The sequence below is a fragment of the Lasioglossum baleicum genome, chromosome 4 (genome assembly GCF_051020765.1).
Source record: "Lasioglossum baleicum chromosome 4, iyLasBale1, whole genome shotgun sequence".
Taxonomy (NCBI): Eukaryota; Metazoa; Arthropoda; class Insecta; order Hymenoptera; family Halictidae; genus Lasioglossum; species Lasioglossum baleicum.
In genome coordinates, this window is record NC_134932.1 from 5,672,175 (window position 1) to 5,695,458 (window position 23,284).

The 23,284-nt window shown below is 42.6% G+C and overlaps 2 protein-coding genes across 10 annotated transcripts in view; one reads left to right on the forward strand and one right to left on the reverse strand.

The window, feature by feature from the left end:
- The window catches only part of Syn (synapsin), a 61,869-nt gene that overhangs the window by 16,121 nt on the left and 22,464 nt on the right, over positions 1-23,284 (reverse strand). The gene's annotated exons all lie outside the window — the stretch shown is intronic.
- Positions 115-23,284, forward strand: part of Timp (Tissue inhibitor of metalloproteases) — a 39,074-nt gene continuing 15,904 nt past the window's right edge. Inside the window, exons 1-2 of one of the 4 annotated variants that reach the window (XM_076422040.1) lie at positions 21,354-21,408; positions 21,798-21,892. Coding sequence is in view for 1 of the 4 variants with exons in the window: in XM_076422038.1 (XP_076278153.1) it covers positions 21,298-21,408 (111 nt within the window). In the remaining 3 variants the exon portion in view is untranslated. Of the gene's footprint in view, positions 587-21,247; positions 21,409-21,538; positions 21,893-23,284 lie in introns of those variants that run through there. The other 3 variants (XM_076422039.1, XM_076422038.1, XM_076422041.1) reach the window with 3 other exon arrangements.

Here is a 23,284-nt window from a genome sequence, read left to right on the forward strand (position 1 = left end):
AGAGGCCCCGGGATGATTGAGCGAGCAAGAGAGAAAAACCGAGCGAGAAAGCCGATGTTGAAGCTCGTCGGCGGAAGAAGGAGCGAGCTAAGGAACGTAGGAAGGAACGAGAGGCTCCCGTGTCGGTGTCGGTTCGCGCTTGCATTGCTTTTCGAAGCTCGCGCGCGAAAGGTTCGTGGGTAGGTGCGTGAGTGCGTGTAAGATCGATAAACGCACGTGAAAATCCAGTCGGTCTTCTTTCGCGGCTCCGTGTCGGCCTCGAGACACCTCGTGGATTCGAAGCGTGCGGCGTTCGCGGGTCCGGAAAGCTCGCTGCTGCGCTACTACCACCAGTCTCGCACGATCCTCTTCCTCCGATACACCACGGTCCGAATTCCAGTGCACGCGAATCTACTGCGCGAGACTGTTCGCAAATTGGTACCGGTGTCTTCCGGTCCGTCGACGGGCATCCGCCGGTCACGCGCCCGCTCGCCGGTGCCCGCGCGTCTTTGAGGTCAAGCGGAATAACGGAGAGAAAGGCGGAGTGCAAGTTAAACTGTGCGAGGAAAGCGGAAGAAGAAGGATCTGCTAGGGGTCACGGAGAAAGGTATACCTTGTGCGCGCGCGCGCGCGATTTTCGCATTCCCCTGTCACACTGTTCCGTGTTTATGGCGATTACGCCGCGCGATTCGCGCGCTGAACTTGTCGCCTTGGTCCCGAGACTTTACAATGTCGCTGCGAGATCGCCTGATTTTGTTTTTCTTCTTGTGCGCGGCACTTGCGTCGCATAAACCATCTCGTCATTACAGACCGCGCGGTTCATTGTAGATTTTGAGATTTTTAGAGTTGAATATGAGACCTCGAGACGTTAACACTGTATGACGTTCTCTCTCTCAAGTACATGTTTCATTCACAACTCGGTGAAACGATCATATATTGATTGCAGAAAATTATGCAGCGTACAACAGGAGCTGTTTAGAGCCAGTTATTTGTTTCATCCTTACTACTCCGTGTATCCATGGTCCAGCAGTTTAATGCGCACCAGTGTAATTACACATTTGCTTGAAGTGCCTCGTTATGTCCGCATAAATTCATTTTATTACGACTTGATTCATTCTTATTAGATGCAACACTGCCCGCCTGTCATAAACGCAATCTTATTGATACGTTACGATTAGAATGCGGCTCTTTATGCGTTTATGGCACATGCGATGTTCGGAATACAAGGAAACGTGTACGGTACTGTTATTTTTGCTATTTCAGAAGGAATCTGTTAGTCAATCAAAGAGATTTTTCTCCGGAATTAATGTTCATAAAGTTGGACAGGAAAATGAGAACACAGTCCAAATTTTACATTACTTCGTCAGACGAATTCTCGATACATTTGAACATTCTGTTCGTACGTTCTAATAATTCCTACGGGGCCAACAAAACAGCTGCGCGCGACGTCCGCGATAATAACTCTCCTATACTACATATAATACAATGGAAAATAAATGAGTGCAGCTTCATTAAAGCTCCTCTCAATCTCTGAACGTGGAATACGTGTAGCAGCCGTTTCATGTGGCAGTCGTGTTCCGCAGCACACGATCCTAGAATCCTAGCAATCACTGTCAAACCGAAACTCTTTCGTGCCAAGAAACGTTGCGCACGCTATAATAATGCATCGGCCGAGAGAGCGGGGTCATCCGCACGGCGTAATTTGGAGCGGAAAAAAAGTGCGGTGCACTTCTGCACGGACGTGTCCGCGCATCGATTCGGCCGGTTCGGTCAGAGATTAGATTTGACGGTTTATTGGACTAGCAATCAAGACGATGACATCAGAGTCGGCTGCTGCAGGCCAAAATAAACTTTGCTGAACGCGCGGCTGAGCGATCTCGCAATCGTGCTTCTGCGAACCTTCTGTTCGCCGAGAGTCGATCGACGACGGACACCGTTCGCGAACTTATCATTCCGCCTGTGTACCTGTTAACATTTCAGTGAACTTGGGAAAGCTGACGGCACACAACGGTACGTGATCGCGCGACGATATTGTTGGTAAATACCTCGAGCGGTTCCGTATCGGGCTCCTGGCAAACATAATGATTGAACATGCCGAGCAACGTTACCACTCATATCGTTCTAGGATGTGGCAACATTATGTACGAAAATGAATCGTATAATTCGAAGCTCATAGCACTTTGCCATTTGAAAATAATGTAAAGAAACAAACAAAAGTTTGATTTGAGTTGACTCCCACTAATATTCGGACACTCTTAGAAACACCATAACTTTCTTAATATTGCAATATACAACTTGAAATTTTTGGAGAAGTTAGAACAATTGGTTTGCTACAGAACGTGACAAAAATATTTGAAAAAATACGGCAAGTAGTCGGAATTGCAGAGAAAATACTAAAGTTGTATTCTTCGACTTTTTTATGTGGGCTTATATGGAAAATTTAGAAAACACGTTTCGTAGATCTGTATCAATTAAACATCGGTCGACGTTGTAATGAGCTGCAAACGTTTAAAGATGGTAAAAATTGCAGTTTTTCACGATTTTCGGTCTCCAACTGCAGTAATTCTAAGGATTCTTACATCTTTCAATGCCTGTCGTTCTTTCCCGCATCAACCGATTTCTATGAAACTTCCACAGTGCATATAATTTACACAGATCTACAAAACGTATTTCTTAAAATTTCAATATAGGCCCGTATAAAAAACTTGTAAAATGCAACTTTTAGTATTTTCTCTACAAGTCCGACTAAATGCAATTTTTGAAAAAATTCCTTTTCACATCCTGTAGTAATCTAATTGCTTTAGCTTCCCAAAGAAGTTCAAATCGCATAGTTCAATATTGAAAAGGTTATGGTGTTTTTAAGAGTGTCCGAATATTAGTGGGAGTCGCTGCAAATAAGTAGGGCTAATACAACTTTGAAAATTGATTAACATCCCAAGAAAAATTGTTTCCGACAAAAAGATTCATAAAGCTCACTTTTTTATCTGCTACGCGAGAATCGCCCGTTGAATAAATTACCTTCCAGTAAGAATCCATCAAGACCTTCGCTCCCAGCTAGTAAACAAAATGTATCGAGAGTCAATACTGCTCTCTTCACTGACCCACTGCACATTCGACTCCAGGGCAGGGTCGGGTGCCCCAGCGCGTTCGTATTATAGTTTACGGCTCGGCGGCGGGTCTTGTGGAAACGCGAAAACCGCGGGCGGAGGCTCGGCCGTCGCCAACAGGAAACATAACACGAGATGAAGACGTTTACGGTCGTTTCATTATGTTAATTCCACGATGGGACAGCCATTATGTCCAGCGCTCCGTGCCGCCACGCGAAAAGAAGCGTCGTCGGCCGTTTCCCTGAGACTTCGCGCGCGAATAAAACACGAAACTCTCTCACCTGGTTACATTTTATCATCGTTGGTTTCCACGATCAGCCTCGCAATGAATAATTCATGTTACTAATTAGTCGAGGTTCGATGTATCGGCGCCCCGGCCGCTGCCTATCATCGTCTTTGCCACGACTTTTGCCGGTTGCGATAACAGAGATTCGCGCACGAGACTCGAACGTTTACCAGCGAATTTAATAAGAATCAATTAATCCGAGATCGAAGCACTGCAGAAACGTTTACAGATTGAAACGTTTCGGTCGTGAAATGTCGGCGGTTCGTGTCGATCGAACGTGGAAACACGATGCACTGGGTGGCTCGAATAGAAAACGTAACAGATCGAGATCTGTCCGGGAAGATTAGTCTCACAAAATATGGAAATCGTATGCTAATAATATCGGTGTTCCATTACCGATCGCTGTCAACAAGGTGACAGAATCGATTTGGAAAAAGGCTGATAGCCAGGGTCTACCCGTAGCATGCATAAATTTCAATCCATTACGTTTTATTATCCGAGACGCGGAGTACACGATTTCCAGCGAAATTCCATATTCATGGACAGGCCACCGGTACGCGTTTCCTCGCGAACAGATTTTCTCATACACGGACGCCATGCCGGTGTTTTTTATTTTCCCCCTCGATTCCCTCGGTCGTAACAGCGAAAGTCCACGTATCCCCTGGATAGCCTTAATTGCCATCTCTAGCATGCGAAACACATCTCGTTAGCAACCCCGTGATTGCACTATCTGGACATTTATCATGTGAAATGCTCGCAATTTGTGTTTTGTTTGGTCGAAGGGTCTTCCTGCTTGCTCGTCGCGTCGCAGATTTTGTAATACCTTGTAATCGCCGGAGCTTGAATGCAACTTTACGGCTGCAACTTTTGTTGCACAAGATAACAATTAGTCGAAGCAGTGCCGGAAATGTGCTGCGTGTTGTACGAAGTCATTATGAAGCACTTAAGTTGTGCTGATTCGTAGATAATTTATGTTCACAGCTATTCGTGTACTTTAAATTAATTATTGATTGAATCATTCAGTTGCCAAACGATTAAGACGTGAAATTATAGGCGTATTTGCTACTCCGTTTTCAGCGAATATCGAGACAAGCTCTTTCGTGCAACGAGCATCATAAAATCGAGTATAGCAAGGGTTCGACTCGACCTTCAGTCGAACATGAGACGGACGACCGTGTAATCGAATTTTGTACGCTTCCGAGCAATCGATTTCGATAAACGGCACGGCGCAAAGTGTGAGAGCACCGAGTTGATTGAACGAGAGGGGGTCTTGTCGAAGAATGATATTGAGTTAATTGTCGATTCCTCTGCCCCGACTCCTTCTACATCGATCGGACAATATCCTATAACAAATTGTGTCCCCTCGTCCAAAGGCAGCAGGAAATTTCATTATAAATATTCTCGAAACGAACGGTTCGAGCTATTACTTGAAAGTATCCACAAGAGGAGGAGCGTAATAACCAGAATATTAGTAAAAGGTTAATATCGTAGAGCGGAATGTGGTATAATTTAAAATACACAGAACTAGTTTTCTTGAAAAATGACAGACATTTTTCCTACAGAATGGAGAATACATCTTCATAAAATTGAAATTCGTGCACATAAGTTTGCTTTTAACCTGCTTACGCACTGTTAGAAGCCATTTTGAGGTATTTTTCAATTGCGCTCACGGAGTTCCTTACTTGGAACTTATGTGTGATAACATTACATTGACGCTACACACTTTTAACTTAAAAATATTGATATTAAAAGGGGGTGGACTCCTTTTTGCAGGCTTGCAAGGGTGCGGGATACGCCTTCTCGTTTTTCGATAATACAAACACAGGGCTTTTCAGTAGTTAAAAACGCTAGAGATAAAAGATCGATCTAGGGTGCTTTCTCCCTCAAAAGTCCCATTTTTTTCGTTTACAAGGCGTAATTTGCATTATTCGGAAGCATACAACTGCGCATGTAGCTATTTTACTAGTTACATGCTTCCGAATAATGCAAATTACGCCTCGTAACCGAAAAAATAGGACTTTTCAGGGAGATAGCGCCCTAGATCGATCTTCCATCTAGCGTTTCTGACTAGCGAAAAACCCCGTGCTTGTATCATCGAGAAATGAGAAGGCGAATCCCGCACCCTTGCAATCCTGGAACCGAGTCTACCGCCTTACGGAGAGCGACTGGAAACTGAAAATTCCTCAACTTGGAAAGTTCGAAAATCAAGGGAGGAGGGGCGAATTTTGTGGGTGACTCTTTAGTGTCCGGACGCTTTTTGGACCCAGTGTAGTTGTCGTTTTTCGAGACGACTCGCGGGGCGAGCATGTTCCCCGAATGGAAATAAATGCCGCGTAGAGCAAAGGTACGAGAGAACGGGCTCACGATGGCTCTCGTGTTCGTGTTCGTATGTAAGGTACGTGTAAGGTACGTAGGTGCGTGAAGTGGCCGGCTGGTTGGCGCCATTCGGTCCTCCGCGTATCGGCGGAACGCGTAATAAACGTAATATCGTAGAGGCCGATACGACTCATGCATTACGCTCCGTTACGAGTCGAACCCGAGGGATTATATCTTCCTCGGCCGGTTAATCGGCGTATCACAATCCGATCCCACGACGTGGGGAGGCCTACCGACGATTTATAACGCGTTCGAGGCTATTCGTTCCTGTTTGTACTTCAGGGGAATCACTTCCCTTCTAATGAACGCTGTCCATGCCCGGTCGCGGGCATTACGAGAAATCATACTGCCCGGACCTTCGGAAACCCAATGGGAATTTGTGGAGGTTCTTCCCGAGAAACTTAGACGCTTAACAGCGCGAGGTGCACAGGATTTGTGGCGGCTCCGGGCTCGTTTCGATGAAAAACGACGCCATCGCATCGTCCTATAGCCTCCCCTATCCAAATTAAGAGGAGATGCAACGCAGGAAAATCGACTAACATTTCAACATTCTTTTCTAGAAAACTATTAGCTACAGAAGTTCATTATTTCATAGTCACAAAGGTAAATAGAAAAGAATGTTGCATTAATATGTATTAAGATTAATAAAAGAAGAGAGAACTTTCTACTTGGTTTCTGCATCCTGTAATTAATGATGACAATTTTTATTTTGAAAATTAGCCTACAGATTTCAGAGTATACATATATGTATGTCGAAAAGGTGTCGCTGAATTTTCCGAGTTCGAGCGTTCGCGGCGAGGCAGGAACGAGCCTGGTCGGTTACCAGACTGGACCCGCGAATCGAATAATTTATAGTCGTTGGTTTTTCGTGATTACGCTCGCGGCGCCATCGGTACAGCCAGTGTAACGATAGAAAACGGGTGGGACAAGACACGGATCGTGGTCACGGGTCCGATAACGCCGCGGGAGTTCGCGATACATTCTTCTTTACTGCAACGACACCGTAATCTGGGAATCTCGGCGATAAATCCTCAACTATTCCGGGATCAAACGCCGACCGGACACCGGGCCGAGTTATTGGCAATTTTCTCGTAATTTATGCACGCGTCGTTTCGCGTCGCGGCTGTATCCGTACCTCTGATTACGCCGTGTTGCGGCGGCGGTTCTTTATCAACCAGCCATTACGGGTCCACCGTCCCCAGCCGATATTTATACCGCGGATTTGTATAAAGAGCGACGCGCGGCTCGTTATTTTCGGTTCGGTATTATTCGACGACCCCATTCTAGCCGAGCTGCCGTGCATTTTCGACAAGGTGAATGCACGTGCCCGCGGCCAGTGATTAATCGGCGCTCCGTACATCGTTGGCCATTATCCAATCCGCGACGCTGGCGCCAGTCATAAATTAATAGTTTCCGCGAAACCCCAAGGACCCACCCTTCCCGCACATCGTCGGAACTAACCGTTTCACTATACATATTGTAGTACAATCAGGCAAAAAAATTATAATAATGTTACTAATGCAATACAATACACTGGACTGTAATTTTGCATCACATACAGGGTCTGTCCGGAAAGTAATGCGACCACATTTCTTTTTTTTTAAATCTATTCAACATATGAGTACAATCCTTTAAAATTCTTCAAAGTAGGACCCTTGGGCGTCGACACATTTTTTCCAGCGCGATTTCCATGCTTCGTATGCTCCTTGAAAGGCGTTATCTGGAGCCTCTCGTAGTATGTACCCTCGTCGCAGCCTCGTCGAGCACTTCCAACCAAAACTTTTCCGTAGATTACGGGGAAAACAGTAAACTGTACTTCTTACTTGGATCACAACAATTCTTCAACCCCCGTACAGTCCTGACTTGTCTCCTGCTGACTTCTTCTTGTTTCCAAAAATTGAAAATGTGCTAAAAGGATGCCATTTTGAAAGCGTGGAACGCGTCAAAGATGATGTGACGTGGGTACTACGAGAGGTTCCAAAAAACGCCTTCCAGGGAGCATACGAAGCATGGAAATCGCGCTGGAAAATATGTGTCGACGTCCAAGGATCCTACTTTGAAGAAATTTATAGGTTTGTATCCATATGTTTAATACATTTTTTTTTAATGTGGTTGTATTACTTTCCGGACAGACCCTGTATCAGTTTTCAGTCACTTGGAACGTTACTTTCGATCTCGGTTTTCCCGGTACTTTGAAGCAACGATTGCGAACGGCGGATTAATCGCAGGTATGAGCACTACCATTCCGTGGAAATGCTCGTGTTTAAGGACGACTGTGCCTCCAAGGCGTGAGAGGTCTTATACCGTCGCAACCAGAAACGCTGGGACGACTAATGAAATATTTCTGACCGCAATGTTGGTCTTCATTCACCTGGAAACACCGCGCGGCGCTACATTTCTCACGCGGTAATTACTCGCGGTTCAAGAACCTTCGTGGCTCCGGGCGGACGCGAACTGTCAACGATTCGTGAAGGAATTGGTATGCCACTTGGAAAGGTTTTCTACACCCAATAATCAACAACGTTGGCATTAGCGAAAAATTGGAGATATTTCACTTGGGATTTCCTGGCTTATAATTAGTGAAATTATTAAGGCGTTTTTGCTGGAGACTATTAAATCAATTAGGCCAGACTTTAACCAATACACTCTTGTCATTTTCACGAAATATTACACGTCATGATCGCGTGTCACCTGTTCTTGATATAATAATAATGAATTAAGCATAAGTTGTTTGCTGAAGAAATGTCGTTTCACTATTTTTATCTTCGAGTCTAAAGTTTCATTTGGTAAACATGTACATATGTAGAGCTACTATTTTATGAGTTCTAGAATAATACTACATACCAAACTACCAAAAGCATGCTATATTGCTGGAGTTTGCAACTCGTATTCTATAAACCTTTAAGGTTTCACTGACTATTTACTGTTTTCCTTTAGTAAAAAAAAGTTTTCAGATATAACTGCTCCATTGCGAATGAAATAAGTGCTGAACACTTGAAATACAGTCTAGACAATTTTCGAAGCTAGTTAGTTATTCATAGCAAGGCATCGTTAGAACACGTTGCACAGTGAGAATAGCGTTTTAGAACTGTGTTACAATTCTACCTTGAGAGATATTAATGACCATTACTTCCCACATTACTCTGAAAATAAACACACCTCAGCACCAAGCAAAATAGGCATACAAAACCTACTTTGTGCTATGAAGACATTATAAATCAACAGCAGACGTTCATATATTTCTTTTAATTTTATGATCAAATTTCAAAGAGACGGGATTGAACAGCGTAGAAATCGGAGCGAGAGAATTCTTTGAGATAAAAATTGAACTGTTTAATTATTCAGCAAACGCGCTCGGAAACGTTAGCGGATCGATGCAAACGACTTAATAATCGATCGAAGGGAATGAATGTGATCCAAGTGTTTCCTTGAAAAGCGTACAAGCATGCGGCAGATTGTAACGAACAAAAATCCGCACTCGCTTCTGCTCGAGTAAGCAATCTTAAACTGTTGATCTCCCTGGCGTATCATAAATCAGCGGCAGTAGACCAAAATGGAAACGTGCTGTACAAGAGCTTCAGCAGCTGTACGGTATAGCGATTTAATGCGGCGCGCGTAATGCAGTCGGCTTCGCCGGCAAACAGGCTGCCAACGAATAATCGCGAACGTTAATTAAGACTCGCGGTCGATTATGCGCGCCACGTAATCCTGCGGCGCGAGCGATGAATCCTCCTGGACGCGGGTTGGCACGGAGGATTAAGGGGACGAAAAGGGAAAATTGGAATGCCAGCCACCCAGAAACTGCATGACTAGACTTGGCTGTATATTCGTGATGATGTAACGGGAGAAACCGCGGAGAGAGACCACACCCCGACGGCCACCGCAGCCACGTGCTCTGTTTCGTAAGATGCCGGGTTTTAGGCAAGGCCGTCACTATGTGGGATGATACTTGCTCCCCGTAAGGTATAGTCGGCGACGGTTTCGGCCGACATTAATCTCCCGTGTCCTTTTGCCGGGCGCCGGACCCTTGTCGGCGGATAAGCGAGCTCGATATGGCGACGCCATTGAAAAATGGGACCACAGCATCATAAGTTTGCTCGAGCCAAAAAATAGGCTCGGCGATCTTATAATTAGATCTTCGTACACCTACGGTCACTCAGAAAAAAATCACTGTATCCAGTTCACTATACATAGTATGAAGTAATAGTCCCGTCAACGAAAAGTTGTAGAGGGAAATGGAAGGAATACAATTTTTAACTTTGGATCTTTGTTTGGCCTAGTTAGGAGGTAAAGTAAAGAGTCCCCTTTTTCGGTTTTCCGCTTATATCTCGGAAACTATGCGTCCTAGCGACAAGACCATTCTATACAAAATTAAAGCTGATAAAACGTGCCATAAGATTGATTGCATTCAATTTTTCCCTATTACGCATTGTTTCCGAGATATCCGTGCTCAAAGTTCACTAATTGTGCTGAAGAGTTAGCTAGTCAAATAAGGCTCTTCTTTTTCACAATTAGTGAAGTTTGAGCGCGGATATCTCGGAAACTATGCGTAATAGCGAAAAATTGAATGGAATCAATCTTATGGTACATTTTGTCAGCTTTAATTTTGTATAGAATGGTCTTATCGCTAGAACACATAGTTTCCGAGATATAAGCGGAAACGCGACATAAGGGACCTCTTCTACGTGCCTCCCTGCACTCCGCTCACCTCCTAGGAGTAGGGACTTTTGGTATGTTTACCTCCTAACTAGTCCAAAGAGCCAAAGTTAAAAATTGTGTTCCTTCCATTTCCCTCTACACCCCCCTTATGAGCATTCATTGACTGGACTATAACCAATCATAGTGATTCGCAGTGTCGTTTTATTTTGTTTCCACGTACACCACCAGTTCTAGAATCTTGAAGACCTCGTGGTGGGAGTTATTAGTATGCAACGAACGAGGGTTCCGTGCAATCAGCGAGGTTCTACTGTACTATAACTCAAAGCAATTTCTGGAGTCAAAATTTATTGCTCCCAGTAAATTATCCAATGTTAATCAAATCACTCTGTAACAAGCATGACAGCATCCGGAAGAAATGTGTCTCGCTTTACCCCGAATCCTCTGAAACCACAGGTGCTTCCAACGCAATCAAACACTCCGCATTCCGGCGGCTTCTAGCAACTAACAAATCGCAAAAAATAGCCGGCCATTGGTTAGCAATAACAGTCTGGTTAACGTCGCGCTTTCGCAAAAGCCGCGGGAACCTTTACCGAGAAAGTAGCAGCGATTCATCAGCATACTTAATCCGGCGATCTGCAGTCATGACGGCGTCCAGCACTGAATCACTCTCGATGCAGTTCGAGCGTTTACAGAATTCCATTTGACGATCTGCCGATGCACGGGTTCGCGGGAATCGTGTCCGCGAATGAATTTTCAGCGGGACGGGTTCGGGTTTCGAGGCGAGGGCGGATCGCTACCGTGACTCAGCCTTGGCACCGATACCACACCGGTGTCCATAAATTAGCATTCGGCAAACCTCGGCTATACCCAGAAGACCTTCGGCGACGGTCCTCTCCTCTGGTAATTTTAAAATTTCAACGGCGTGCGACGCGTCACGCCGGTTCTTGGCCGGTGACGTCTGCCGCGTTCTTTCGCGGGCTAACTAACGCCGTAGACTTTACTACGCGGCCGTGACTCACCGGCCAACAATCTCATTCATCGGAGAACGAGAATCGCGATAACCGCGTATAAACCGTGCTTTCGCAACGACGCACGCGGCTCTGCAATGTCGTTTCGCAGCGGGTCGAAAAAGTTTCGCTCTGGAGATTGAATGATCAGAGAAGTTCCACAATTTTCCTTTATACATAAAATTGTGTTTCTTCGACAATTCAATATGTACATCTTATAAATAGCTTAAGCTAGTAGGATATAGCAGCAATGTTTGTCGAAGTCGATTTTGAAGAAATCAAGTTTTAAGAAAGGTATTGGGAGATTTTGAGGATCAAAAATATTAGATAATCACAAATGTTCTTTCCCGTTTCCACCGTTTTACAAGCTGAGTGCCGCCAACGTTCGTAGTTCGCGGAATCAGACATTTTATACGAAGGAAAAGTGTTTCAGCAATTCGCTGGACGCGATGATGCGTCTTCCTCTCACTCCTCATCTTCCTTTTCCTCAATTCCTCCTTTGCCGCGTTTCTTCGTGACTTGAGGAGATTTACTGTCCGTGTAATGCGAACCATATGAATTTCGGACGATAGGTTGCTTTCTGAAGGTCCGCTTAAATCGCACAACCTTGAAGATCTTCGTGCGAATACCCATTGTTTAATATCTTTATCGATTGAAAGATTCCTTTCAGTAAAAAGGAAACAGAAATCAATATTTATTACATTATCTTGTAATTTACTTTGTACACCTGTGAATAACATTCTTATCTCATTTTTTCCACGAAGGAACCTCCCTATCAATGAAAGAAATATCCCGCCTACTCTAATTTCCATAAAATTAAGTATGCAGATGTGTATGCATTAAACTCTTGGGTCTTATCATCAGATTTACGATTCTAATAATAAAAGTGCTGCATAAAATGTGATGTAAACCAGATCATCTTGAAGATATTCGGTGTATCATTTCCTGTGTCAGAGAGCACAGCGAAACACGCAAATCCTCCATTAAGTTTGTCCGAAGCAAATAATTATTCTACCCCAAGAATTATTCTCTTTTTATGCCAACTTTAAAAACGTTTGGCGTGTGTTAAATGTTGCGTGACTTCGTCGATTGATAAACCCACCCTCAAAAGTGAATTACGTCCAAGACGAAGTACATGTTAGGCACAGCTTTAACAGCCAAGTATTTCTCAACGAATTTTTCCACATTGATTTAGGTAATTGATCAACCAAGCATGGCACGAATTCGCGCACTTAATACTTATTTCGATCATCCTAGATCTGCTCGAGCCATTAGTTCTGTAGCAGATGCAGCATCGTTTATTTGAGTTCGCCCGATCCACTTAACTAGAAATGCATCTTGCGATTGCTTTTAGGAAACGAAGGTCATGCGGCGTTGGTTCGCGTGAAATCATTCGCGGAAATAGTGGCCGAACGTCAACGGAAGTCCGCGTTTTTCTTTGATCTTGCACCCACGCTTCGACGGAACAGCCATGCTTCAAGTTGCACATCTCAGCGATGCTGAATGATTTCATCCGTTATTTTGAATGCTCGGTCGTCAGTGGGTGGACAGTGTGAACATTTATAATGCGGTATCGATTGCGCCGATACGACCGATATATATTTGGTTTCGAATGCGCCGGTGTGGTTACGCTTTGGAATAGTTGTTCGCAGAACGACGCTCAACTTGCTGAACCGGTGAGATTAACCGCAACGAAATGGCCATTTTCTTAGAACGCTAACATTAGAACAATTCTACATTAACATCGATCTCGTATCGTCTGAGACATATTCAGTTTCACAGCTCCTGCGATAGTGGCTTCGCTAAGAAAGTTGTTCTAGGAATAGAATAAAGCGATTACGATTCAGTACGAGGGTCAGCAAAATATTAAAATTGTCAATCTGGTACAGAACATACATAGCAAAATAACTCGGTGGTATTTTTGAGAAATTCCATTCAAATAGAAAATTAGAAAAAAGTCCCGTTTATATTTGACTGGCCCTCGATCGAGAGACACGTCAAAGAAAAGTATAAAACCGATCACGTTGAAAGTAGTTCCAAATCTGACCGGTCATTTCAAGAATGGCGAGAGACACGTTCGAAATGCTGTTTCGGCACGCGCGAGCGCATCGTTGTGATAGCTCGCGGCAGATTCGCACCAAAGATAGAGCTATTCGTCAGCGAGCCACGCTATTTTTCTCCTGTCTGGGTATAAATAGCTACAGACAATCCGTGTCAGCGGTTTGTGACCCACGGGCTGTTTTGAAACACTTTTATTTCTTCGACGCCGGTGAAAATAGCCGGCCATTTATTCCTGTGCCGTTTAACTGCCCTATATATTTTTGGCCCACTGTTTTACTAAACCTAAACATCCTGATAAATATACCGCGTGTAGGACTGCCTGGAACGGTATCGATCGGTCAGTCCCTGCCATTCTTCGTCTTCGACCTTCATACAATTTCCATTGCATGTGTCATTACTAGACTGCGGATCTTTATGCAAAATAAAAATGGTCTGCATTCATTGTGGGCAGCAGGAATAATATAAAAATTGATTTCATCTCTTAACGACTTTGTTGAATTATGAACAAGATCACGACATTCTTGAATTTTTAAAATCTTTTATTGTTTTATAATTTGCCCAACCAATTTTTTCATAAATGCATAAAGATCCGCAGTCTAGTCATTAAATACGGAAAATTCAATATCAGGTCATTAAGTGTGCAACTTGACAAATAAAACACAAATTTCAAACACATTTGTCAAATTTCATACTTAATGACCAGATATAACCAAAACTAATTTTTTTAGTTACCTACATCCACGACTAGCATCGCCCTGATTTGTAGGTATGACATAATAAAATGTATAAATCATTTATTCATGCATTAAAGATACACTTCAAGATTACTAATGGTAACGTCAACTTTTGCATCCATATTTTCAGCAGGTTCAGTGCAATTGTATTTCAGTCTCACTTTCTAAATCTCTCATTAGGTAATAAAAGCTCCGCAGATTAAAATCTCTTTCACATCAAAATTGGTAGTATGTTTGCGGCTGAAAGTGCTCTCGCCATCAAATTGATTTGAAAGTCTCCAGATTCCCAGAGTTAAACGGGACCGTGCAGAATTCCTTAGACGCGGTTCAATCGCAAAATCGTTCTTCATTGTTCGACGACCGCAATTTCCATATAAGAAGGAACACAATTATTGTTATTAATCTCCGTGACAGATTTTACGGCTTCGCATAATTTTGCATTAGCCCCGCACGCCGCGTTTCTCTTTGAAGTTAATCAGTAATTTCCTTGGTCCGCCGATATAAGCCGTAAAAGTATATTTCGCGAGCTTGGCTCGATATACTCTCTTCCTTCGAAAGGATGATTGTAGTTCTAAGTACGTGTTGGCACCACTTCCTCTTTATTATATAAATATGTACATTGCAAAGGCCATAAACTTTGTTTGCGCTGAATAAGGATGCGTCTGTGGTTAGCTCGCTGTGTCTGGTTAGGGTCGGTCTGTATCTACTTGCCCTAATTCTCCGAGAGCCGCTTACGCGATCAGGAAAAACGGCTATAAGTGGTGACCCGACACACAGAATATAGCAACTGAGCAATAATCGTGAACCTCTTGTGATTATTTGTTAAGATTTACTTTTCAAGTATTACATAAATAGCTCATTGACACTACTTTCCTTTACAAGTAAAATTTATATCATAGAAGCAACTTCAACAGAATTGTCATTCAAATTTCCATGAAGAACCACGCGGACAATGTGACAATTCACACCGTGCGTATTTGCTGACGCACCAAAGCGATTCGGTTACAACAGCGAGAATAAATATCGGTTAACTAAAATTGCAAACACGCGATCTCAGCACTATAATCTGAAACGTCGCGTTGCTCGCACGGCCTTAAAAGTATGATTCACGTGTTGCTCGAAAGGATAATGTACCCGAGCATTATAGTTTCCATCCCTCCCGTGTTTTCGTTCGTGAAACCACCCGAGCAATTGCAGTTCGATGCGATCCATCTCAATCGACGAATGAATCATATGTTATTACAACGAACGGAACGTTGCAGAACCGTATTGTTGCGAAGCGCACGCGCGAATCCTTCAAATGAATGCGGCGCGCGACTCACCACTTAATAAAACCGATTATGGTTCTTCCTCTTTTTTCCCCTGTTATTTTGGACGGTGAATGAAGACTGGCGGATCGTTATCGGCCGACACGGTGCACATTAACAAGTGATTTGATGAACAGCAAATTGTCGGCCACCAGTATCGCACCAGCTTCTTCGTTATTTACTGTGAGTCACACCGTAAATATAGATACGTATTCATGAGGAGACCCGCTGACACTCTGAATCCTTTTATCGGAGCTGCTTTCCCCGCCGCGCGAACGATTACCGTAATTCGCCCAATTATCATAATGAAACGCGTCGCTTCGAATTTCGCTGTCGTCGGAGAGCTCTGATTGTTCCCTAACCGCCTATTACCACTCTCGTGGAACACGAACGTAAGCTAATTCCTTCGAGACCCAAGGTCATGAACAGTCTGCTTTTCCACGTGAAATCGTCATCTATTTATTCGTTTCACCTGTGTAGTTTATAAAATTATATACAGGGTGTGTGTCCGTTCAGTTATGTCACCATTTTTTAGGCATTTCCGGTAGTGCAATTAAAAAATGCCCAGTTAATAAATCCGCTTTTTCTTACGACTTTTCCTTACAATATTTTCGCGTCGTGCAAAAATGGAAACAAACCATTAATCGCTTAAAAAATCCGTACAGAACGAGTACCTGCGCGAAATATTCGAATAAGAAATTTTCGTCCATTTCACGCGTCCATAAAGATCGTTCGGAAAATATACGAGAGTTTCCATAAACGTCAAACAGCCGATCATGAATCAGTCCCCGTGAGTTCGCAGGTAAACGAGAAGCAAAAGCTCCGAAAGTTAATTCGCTGTCAAGAAGTTTTATACTTGTGCGGGTAACGCGAACATATTATAGCGTTCTGCTTCGACGTCTCCAATAGCGATTGACGCATTGATATCACAAACCCACGATACGGCACGCACAGTCAACGGCCCCGGCTCCTAGTACTAGTTTTCCAGCGGATCTTTTTGCCCGGAGAAAAAACCGTTGCACGACGAAGTGGCTGAACGTCGCCTTAAGGCTCGGCCACTCGACGATAGACGTTTCTGTTCTTGATTCGTCGATTTACGTAATTACTCGGCTAGACACAACGGGGCACGAGTCACTATTAGTCACACTTCGTTTTCTTCGTGCTCCGGCGCGAGAGTTCGAAACCCGTCCTACAACTTAATCGCATCGCGGCATCGTAAAAAACGAATTCTACAGAGAATTTATACAACACGGCGCGTTATCAATTGTCGCTGGTGTTGGCGTTCAATGAGACTGCTTTGAGAGATACCGATATCATTACCGACTGCAACTTGTGGATCAAAGACTCTCTCTTTGCTGGAAATATTCTAAATTAACTCTAAATGTAAATAAGCTTTAGTAAAAATGATGATGAGAAGATTGGATCTTCTGACGTCAGATGATTCGTCAAATGCTTCATTGAATAAATTCAACACTTCTCGAAGGTACTTTTGTTGCTAAATAAAACTGGTCCAATTATGTTCGTGTTTCTAATTGACGTCGGTAGAGAGCAGTGATGCAATCACAATGCAAATGAGCGCATTCAATACGAGAATACTGAAATTAGCATGAACTCTAATTCGACTCCGATCTGCATTGGAAAGTAATACAATATATTCCAGTTTACAGCAATAATTGGAATATCTACGAGCTCAGTTATGAACCTTCGAGCATTCGGACTAATAAAACTGGACGTAGCGGTAAGCTATATGTCCAGCATATTGGCTCACTGAAACTTTGAACTGGTTTTTCTGTCAAACTTGTCAGTTCGCATATAAAAGCTGGTATAATATGTTCACGTGGCGCCCTAGGTGCATTTAAAATAGCTCACGACTTAGGCGTGCAGTTACAACAGTTGAAATACATGTAGAGGCGAAACGTCGTTGAAGAGATTTATCGGAACTGTATGTATAAAGACTGCAAATAAATCATTGCATACGATTTTCCATGCAATAAATGCAATTATATCTACAACAGAAAAATACAGCATTATCTTTTTTCCAGGGACCATAACTGACATAAGCAAAAAGAGAAAAGGTCATAGGATAACAAGTATTTCATCGACTAAAATCGTATTGGTTACAAATAAAGATTATAAGTAGACTGCGGATTTTTATGCAAAATATAAATTGTCTTCATCGATTACAAGCCAATGGAACCAAAGAAAAAATTCTTTCCTCTTTTAATTAACTTATTAAGCTGAAACTAATACACAGATGTCTTTAAATCTTTTTAATATGTCCACTGCTTTAAATTGTACGTTTCTATTTCTATCATATATGCATAAAGTCCGCAGTCAATGTTATCGTTAAGAGAAATTCATTTCGATCACTTATAACAGTTATCAATGAGAGAAATTTATTGCGATCGTTCGTAACAGTTATCGATAAGAGAAATTTATTTCTATCGCTCATAACAGTTATTCGATGAAACAATTTTATTTCGATCGCTCATAACAGTTATCAATGAGAGAAATTCATTTCGATCGCTAATTACAGTTATTGATGAAGGAAATTTCTAATGGTTATTATTAAATAGTACAACTTTCGAATGGTAGACAATCAATTATTTCATAAATTTTTTATTCGTATAATTAATTGCTACAATCAAAATTTAATGTGACAAACAAACAGATTTTGTGTTGTTCTTTTGGTCTGTTGTATGTAAGCAACCAAAATGAATTCTCTCATCAATAATTATTATGAACATGTGAAAAGAAATTCGATCACATCGATAACTGTTATGAGCGATCGAAATAAATTTCTCTCATGAATAACTGTCATGAGCGATCGAAATAAATTTCTGTCACCGATAACTGTTACGAGCGATCGAAATGAACTTCTCTCATCGATGACTACTTTCAGCAATCGAAACAGTTTTTCTTCATCGATAACAAATATCGAGGAGGATCCAATTTTTTGCACACTGTTATTGTAACCGTTATTTGTAACCAAAAAGTATAAAAATCCATATTTTTTAATAATTTTGTTCTTCGAATTTTTTTCTCTCTTGTGCACATTATCTTAAATTTCAATAATCAATTTTATAATAACTGTTATTTTTGGTCCCTGCTTTTTTCCACTTATGAATTATGTGTGCATAATTCCAATGTATGGACGGCAGTGTACGCAGAAGATTTGGCACACGTCCCTCGCGAGAAGTCAAGCAAATGTTACGGCGCGGGGACATGCGTCGGAATTGCAATGTTACGCACGCGATTAATAATAGCGGGATCGCATAAGGGAGACGATGCGGTCATGCAAATTGTGAAAGATTCGTCAGTGACCGCAGTCCAAGTTCCGTTGATTTCCTTTTTTTATTCGGCGAACGGGATTCGCAAATTCAGCCTGGAATATCGTTCGCACCGTTTCAGAATCGAGCACGCGACGATGCACGGCCGATGCACTTTTCGTGCACGGTAATGAGGCAACACGACGTCGCGTCCGAATTCATGATTAATCGAGTAATCGTGGCTGACAGTTGCATGGATATCCGTCCGCGTAATTAAAGGACTTGTCGTTGCGTCTGTTACTACTGTCAGATGTATGAAGACCAAGTCTGATCGGAGATGCGGTCGAGTGATAAGGCAAACGGAATTTGATTGGTGCAGTTTTCGAGGGCAGATGGAGTGGAGATGACACGCTCGATGCTCGTGGGAATGTCTGCGATTTTGTATAAACATACCAATAGTATCGGGGATAGTATACCGAATTTCCAATCGAGTCAAAGAGAAATGAACCTGAAGGAGACAAGGGCAATTAATTCTCTGATATGTGTGTCTGCTGCTGGTACATAATAATTTTCTACAGCAGATTGAAACATGGGAGGCAAGCAATTAGCAAGGCACTAACATAGTTTGTTAGAGTCTGACTCATAAATTTTCTTACTTGCGAACGTGACAGTATCACTCGATGTGAAAAATGTGGGTTAAACTAGAATCTTAAATATTAGAATTATATATTCCGACATATTTATACAAATTGCTGGCGTGTATAGTCGTTCGGACAACATCACGAATAATTATTTATTCAGTTCGCGAACTGAAATCGCCGTTAAGATTCTGCAAAGATATTCAGGCGGTGGCCAATTTCTGCCTTTCACCAGAAAAAAAACGAACCGTATTAAGTGTAATTAAAACAAGCTCGGCGTGACATGTTCCTCGAGTTTATACTGAGTCATTGTGTTTGTAAACACGTTTCTCCGAGGAGCGAACACGCTTGTTACAGTGTAGAACGATCTTCTCGGAATTTCAGAGAGAGAACGAAAGTTCGTATCTTAATTAATCCTTTCGCTGGAATGAACTTTTCCTTGTGCGATATTATCGTTTGGCGAAAAACCAATTTAATTGCTCCAGTTCGTTAACGACGCTTATGCAATAGTAGAGATAATACATTTTTCATACTGCATTGGTGGCTATTTTGTGATTATGATCTTTCCATCTCCTCCAAAGAGTTTATCAGTATTATGCTTTGAAGAAGCTGATCCAAATTGATTGGTGCAAAATCCGAATATTATGGCCACCGTCAAGTGGTAAATTAATGGAAAACAAGCCGAGGAAGGCGTGCACGACGATCCGACATCGTTACCGAGAAGAATCGACGTAATCGTCCGGTCGTCGGCTGCACTTCCGAGCCGGCTCGTCGGCGCAACATGACGCAACGTCCAAATTTATGATTAATCGCATCCGATACGCTTCAGCCTGTTCCTTTTTCGGCGAGACGAACGTTTTGCGTTCACCTTCCATAGGGATGAGGCTGAAACTTGTCCGATATTATCGATGCACTTACGTTTCTTATTGATATCTTACGTATCAATCAATTCCTACCACTTCAAACAACTCAAAGTCTGAAAACAAATAAGCTCTGATAAAATACAGTCTTTAATGATACTTGATATTGTATAATAAACCGCATGGAACTCAGATCGATTTTATAACTTTGTATTATATGGTACAGCAATGGAATTTATATTTGTATACACGCACGATCGAAAGTGCGGTAGCAGCAGGAAGTGATTCATTAGGTATGTATATGCAAAAATAAATCAAATGTGAAGTGTGTTCATTCAGACATCGGTTTTCGGAGAAATCCATTTTAAACATCCTGCGTACGCGTACAGTTACTTATTATCGAGCTTGCTGTTATTTTAGTTGTTTTATCCTGGATGAAGTTTCTAAAATAAAAATGATGAGACATACTTGTACGTGGAAATTCGATACTGGAGATAATTCATTTCGATAGAGGCCCTAAACAAAAGGTAGAAATAAACAGAGGGTTGCGAGTCAAAAATAATGCACCCCATATATGTAGCTATATGTATAATCGTAAACATTTTGAACATGTAATAGCTAACTAAATTATTAACCAATGAAATTAGTATTGATAACCTGATAAATTATAACCTGTATTGTATTTCATCTAAGTATTTTTGCTATAAATGTATAAAACAGCAGTCTACTAATAACTTTGTTGTGACTTATAGATGAATCCCCGAATACCTGGCAACGGTACAGTATCGATAACATATGAAACAGTGCCAAAAATGCTCGACTAATGTCATTGACATGTTATTTCGATACAAGTTCGATACCGCAGCCCGGTACTCGGGAATTGATAGATATTATTATTAATGAGCCGGTCCCTCTGAATTGGTCCCACCACCATCGGTGCGACGTATGAGCTCAGAGCTCATGCGTGCACACACGTACGGATGCTGCCGCGCGGAATATAATAGCGGTAATGCGATGGAACTGGGGCAGTTCTGCTTTGACGCGCGTCTTAGAAGCCTCCACCTGCTCCGCTCTGCTACCGGGCCGCGAATTTTTATTTTTGGAACTGGCCGACCGATCTTCGAGGTTCGTTTCTCGTTACAATTCAATTCGTCGCGAGTTTGGGCTGAATCATAGCCCCTATCATGTTCGCGGATTTATTATTGAAAAATCCGATCGAATTCTTGATCTCCAAAAATATCTTAACCCTTGTATACACACTCGAAACATACAAATCACTTAGAATTCAATTTCAAAGCTAAATCTCAAAATCTTCTAACTTATCCAATTTTAATTTAACATAAGAATATTTTCTTTATCTATTCAATTTTAAAGGTGGAAGTGTTCCGAAAATATTTTCGCAGAACGATACAAAACAATTTCAACAAACGCGAAATTGGATAGCCGGTCGTGTACACAAGGGTTGATGTATTTTTCTAGTTCGAGACATTGTGTGATCGAGTGAATTGTTCCAGTTTACGAGAGACTCTGTTACTTGTTGCTCGACCCGACGTATCAAGTAGTACATATCGTGGTCTTGGAGTAATCGTGCCCTCCCGGGGAAACTAGAGTAAGTTCATCCACATCAATTTAATCGATGCACCGCGAGTCATCTTGCTAAAGGTTGCGCCGATGGAATGCAACAAGCATCTGCAACCGATGACCGCCACTCGCGCGCAGTCACGTTGAAACTTCACTTTCCTTCTTCGTGAACATTTCGCTCGTTTATTTGCCGGGATCGGTTACCGAGATGCTCGGAAAACCTTCCCGGATAATCGATTCTTCTCTAAGTACCGTGAGTCACGAAAAATTCTTACTCGACAGCCACTTGTTTATCTACGCTATCTTTTGTTTTGACAGTCGTCTGTGTGAGTCGAGTCGGTTCGCGCGCGAACCTGAAAATAATGCTTTCGGGCACCTGCGAGTGTTCAAACAGTTGTTTCTTTCATGACGAACGTATTGTTCCCCACGGAAGATATTCATTTGCGCGATCGATTGTGATCTTCTATGAATCAACGAACGGCAGATCGTTAACAATGATCTTCGCGGAACCATCTCCTCGGAGAAACGAGGCATAATGACGCTAAATGAGCGAAGTAGAAACGTGTCTTCTCTATGCGACGCATTGTCTCCGCGCACGTTTCAAGCGACACTCGAAACGCGAGGCCGTCATTACGCTCGGCGCAATTATCAATTTGCAACACTCGACAAAACATGTATCGTCCTAACAATGCGTCTTTCAGGCCCGACCAGGTCTTTCGTTAAATCGTCTGTTAATCGAACGTTGTTTCCGGCAAATGGTTCGGAAAATGTAAATTATTTGCTCGCGCGAACGCGTCGCGTCGCCGATTTATCTTGGGAGTAACGCGATTCGAAACGTGCCACCAAGTTGCTGTGCGACCATTCATTAGCTGGGTGATTGATCGATCGTATAATTAATACTTGTCCGAACGACTGCTTTCGCGCGAGCGCTCGCAACTCCGCAGTCTTCTTCTTCTGATCGGACAGTGTATAATGATTCGACTGTTTCTGTAGAAACTTTCCGATTCCCTTTGCTTCATACCGCGACGAGTACACGTGTAGAATGTGTAGAATCGACGGGCGAAGTGTATTCGTGCTGTTTCTCTAACGAGCGAGATCCATTTCAGTTTGCGGGCTCGATAAATGGTCGATCTGTCGCCACCAGTGCTAGGATAACGATAGTGATTTATGCACCGCTGACACAGCTAACGGTAGTCGAGCGGCGATAATTCCTAGACGAACCTTCTCCTCGAATCTGTTTTTCGGCGGCCTTGATCGAATTAAACGCGAAAGTTTGGCCGGAATAATTCTCAGCAGACCGAGTTCGAATAATATTTCCGATCGTGGATGGTCGAGCAAAATTCCGCGACGAAACCAGTCGGCTCCGTTGAGTTTTCGATCGGGTTTTCTCTAAAGGAAAACCAGAAGTCTCCAGAAGCAG